This window comes from Anneissia japonica, unplaced genomic scaffold (genome assembly GCF_011630105.1).
Source record: "Anneissia japonica isolate Jap-2015-1 unplaced genomic scaffold, ASM1163010v1 scaffold640_len1575945_cov177, whole genome shotgun sequence".
In the NCBI taxonomy this organism is placed as follows: Eukaryota; Metazoa; Echinodermata; class Crinoidea; order Comatulida; family Comatulidae; genus Anneissia; species Anneissia japonica.
The window spans coordinates 285441-289591 of record NW_022684376.1 but is presented as its reverse complement, the minus strand read 5'-3'; the positions used below and the strand labels follow the sequence as shown (position 1 = coordinate 289591).

Below are 4151 nucleotides of genomic sequence, written 5' to 3'. Positions count from 1 at the left end.
GTAAATTCCAGCCATATAATAAGGGTCTGTTTGTGAATAATCAGGAATTTTTAGATATTATTTTAACATCTGTTAATTAATGAAGTAATTGTTGAGTTTGATCTACTTTTGAATGCAATTTAATTTTGTTGATTTATTCAAATAAATGCCCCGGGGCATTTATTGTTGAGAAGGATTTTTGAGGGGAATTTATTGGAGGAGGCGTTAATTCGAGGGAGACATTTATTTTTTTTGTGTAAAATTCATACGTATATATACTAAAATAAACTCCCCTTAATATTTTCATTGAGAATGTGTGACTACAACACATCTTTGTACTATCAAAATGTGTTATTGCGTGATCATAAAGAATTATTGATCCCAGGTTAAGAAAAATGCAATTCTACTAGAGTAGAACATAACAGAATGTGTTGAGAATGATGTTGCTTCCATTAGATTTGTTTAAAGTCATTTATAGGCGTTTATTCGAATAAATACGGTATTTGATTTACTGATTGAATAAATGTTGCTTGATTCATTTATTGACTTGTACAGCATTGTAGTAATTATGATACTGTAAAATATATAATCAGTAAAAAATGTTTATACATAAGTAACTGTCTCTTATACACATCTAGATGTGTATAAGAGACAGATATATATCTGTATACATTTTGATTACTGTTGGTAATTGTTGAATAATAAATAAATGAAATCAGTTTTCATGGTAATTTCATCCTTTTAATGGTACCAATGCCATAAAAATAATTACAGCAAGCTTTCATGGAGATTTATATATCAACAATATAATAATTTCTCTCTAAATATAAAATTATGAATTTCACTCTAAACAGTACCTACAGTGCTGACTTTCAATTTTACTCTTTCCTGAGTAAAAGTTTCCTATTTTTTTTCATTCTTAAAATAGACTAAAATTTATTCATGATATAGTAAAATGTAAGACTTCACCAATGTTTGTAAATATTTAATTAAGAAAAATAGTAATGCATCACTGTGCAATGTGATATATAATTTAATTAAGCATTACTATGTATAGATTCCATTCACTAATTTGATTTCAACATGATTATAGAATTGGATTTTACAAAATCGGGAACACAAAACAGATTTACACTTCTAGACATCATAATGCATTAACATTATTTGTATTGTTTAACCATTTTAAATACAAAATAAACACAAAATATGCCATCTAGAAATCAATACTTTTGATTATGATTTATATAATTGAGTTGATTAGTTGTTTATCAAGTATAAATCAAGCAATTATCAACTTAGGTAGTCATAAAAAAAAAACTGTAAAAACGAATTTTCTTTGTTTCTCTGCTGATATCAAGTTTCTGTGGCATAAAAATGAAGGTGTGGGAACAGGGACATCTGGGTGCGTGGCTGTATATTTTGTGCTCCTATTTTCTTTCCAAATTACTGTAAACTTTTGTGTAGTATTTTGCAAGTGAAAATGCATTTTTAGGACAATCAGCCCATAAGAAAAATATTTATTTTAGGATTTGAACAAGAGCTTAAATTTTTTTTTTTCATCACATGGGACATAAACTACCATAATTTTTTTCAATTAAATAAGCAGAGGCTGTCACAATGATTTCAAAAACAGAGAAAACCGGTAGTGGGGTACAAGGGTGGGGTTACAGTTTAAAAAAAAAATTTAAACAAAGCTGTTTCATTCTGAGTAAAAAAACAATAGAGGGCGCTATATGCAAAATAATAATACATTTAAAAAAAAACATTTTGTAGAACCTTAACTAAAGATTTCAAATTTGGTAGCGGTAGAAAATACTGTTGCACTATGGTTTACTAAAATTATTCAATCACTTATTTCAGTTTCTTACTAACCATAAAATTTAAATATTAAACATTAATAATTTAAAACATCATAAACATTTAGTTTCTCCATGATTCAAAGTAAAGAAGTCTTCTATAGTAAGTCCTTGCTTTATTATCTCTTCTTCCAATTTGGTTTTTGGTTCCATGTAATTCTGAGTAAAAAACACAAGATTTTTTAATAACTACGTTAGGGTAAATATATAAAAAAAAACAGTTACAGAAATTAATACATAAGAACTTAATGAAGATTTTTTTATTCAGCTCCATGGTACTACCAACTGATAAATTAATCTGCAAAGCAATTGAGGGTGCTGATACAGTTTCTATTGGTTCAGTTGATTATTTTCATTTCTTGCTTGAGTTACCTCTCACATTTTTTTCAACATGTATACATATAGTATGTAATGAATACTTAAATATATTATTACTTAAGAGGAAATAAATAAATAATGTTAATATCTTGTATGTTTAATTGCATTGTGATTTGTCACCATACCTCATTGGTTAGTAGAAATGTTCCCCAATGGATCCCAACGGACTTCTTCGATTCCACATCCTGATGGATCTTGACCGATTCTTCAGGATTAACATGCTGTGGTTTCATGAACCATCTGGAAATAGATAAGTTAATTGGTTAATTAAATTCATTAATTAATTATCCTGAAATAGGATAGGATAGGATAGAGTATTTCGGTGGGAATCACACCAAGGATAACCCACTAAAGTCTGAAGACTTGTTTCCAGTGGGGTCCTTCTGGTGGTGAATTGGGCTGTACACCAAGAGACAATCCCCTACTCTTTTCCAAAGATTGTCCTGCGTTCTTTAACGTGCACATGGGCCATATTGCACACAGGACCAACGGCTTAAACGTCTCATCCGAAAGACAGTACGCTACCGTAACTTGCAATTCAGCCCTCCAGCTTAAACACAAGGAGAGTAGTGATAAGAATTGAACCGGGGATCTAAAGATCTCCACGGTTGAATATTGAATATTCCATTACAGATTTTCCAAATTTGATTAATAATATTGGAGTGGTGTTAATCTTGGAGGTTAAGATGCTTGCTTTCCAATCCCAGGGTCCTGGGTCCAATTCCTGTCAGCATTGCAGGATTTGTTTTCTCACAACCAAAACAACTCCACTCCCTAAACCTCATATTAAGCAATCTAACTTATTAGGAGTCTGTTGACCGGAATTTACCTAGGTTCATATGCTCCGATGGGAATAGCAGAGAGGTCAAAAGGGCCATATCGCCTACCGATCTCCTTAAACGCCTCACAATAACCAGTATCACCGGCAAAGAAGAAACTGTGCTTCGGTCCAAAGATACACCAGCTTCCCCACAAGTGCGATCCTTTATCATGGAGGCCACGATTACTCCAGTGTTGTGTTGGTGTAAACGCAAACTTGACATTGTCATGCTGTGGAAGGCGTTCCTCGTCCCACCAGTCCAACTCAACCACGTCTTGAACGCCTAATTTAACAAACCAGTTTCGTAAACCTAGCGGCACAAACCATCTCAATTCGGAGCCAAACTTCTTGTTGAGGTCAACAACAGACTGTTTATCCAGGTGATCATAATGTGCATGACTCAAGACAACTGCATCTAGATGAGGAAGATCATCAACGCTGCAGGGGGCTTCACGATACCTTATTGGACCAGCAAAAGAGAAAGGACTGCATCTGTTGCCGAGGACAGGATCTGTTAGTACGCTTATGCCATCAAATCTAACAAGGACAGTAGCATGTCCGAGCCACGTTAATTCCATCCCACCACCATCTTGGGTTGTCCAGTCTGGTTTCAACACCGGTAAATTCTTCTCAAGTTCCTGCAGATAAAAAGAGTAAAATGTTTATACATAAGTAACATTTATTGCAATCTCAACATTCCTGTTTTGTTGATTTGCCGACCTCTGACCCGAAACCTTCATTTATTAATTATGGGAATAGTTCAACCAATTATTTAAGTTGGTTTATTTTAGTGTATGTAAGTGTAGATTAGGATTATAGTGTCCTGAGCACGACGTTATAAACTGCATCCGGTCGAGTCGTCGGCGACTAATTCCGACAACCCCATCTGGTGGTCTTTAGCGGCCGCCAATGGGAGGGTGGATGGACACCCAGCAGCACGAAAAAAAAACAGCTGAACAAAGGGCGGATGAACTCCTCGGAGCCAACGGCCAACCATGCCTTAGTTTAAGGAGTAGGTTTTTTTAGTTTCACAAAATAACTTTAACTTTCTTTTTTCTCAAAATGTCCAAATCAAAGAGCTCAATCACCAAGCGCATAGAGGCTTTTTCGCATGATGC

At 34.0% G+C, this 4151-nt stretch overlaps 1 protein-coding gene across 1 annotated transcript in view; it reads right to left on the bottom strand.

The window, feature by feature from the left end:
• Positions 1-698: 698 nt before the first annotated feature.
• Positions 699-4151, bottom strand: part of LOC117105261 (N-acyl-phosphatidylethanolamine-hydrolyzing phospholipase D-like) — a 5598-nt gene continuing 2145 nt past the window's right edge. Inside the window, exons 3-5 of the mRNA XM_033246356.1 lie at positions 3043-3671; positions 2339-2453; positions 699-1994 (exon numbers count right to left, since the gene is read on the bottom strand). Of these exons, the coding sequence (XP_033102247.1) occupies positions 1890-1994; positions 2339-2453; positions 3043-3671 (849 nt within the window). The 3' untranslated portion in view covers positions 699-1889. The remainder of the gene's footprint in view (positions 1995-2338; positions 2454-3042; positions 3672-4151) is intronic.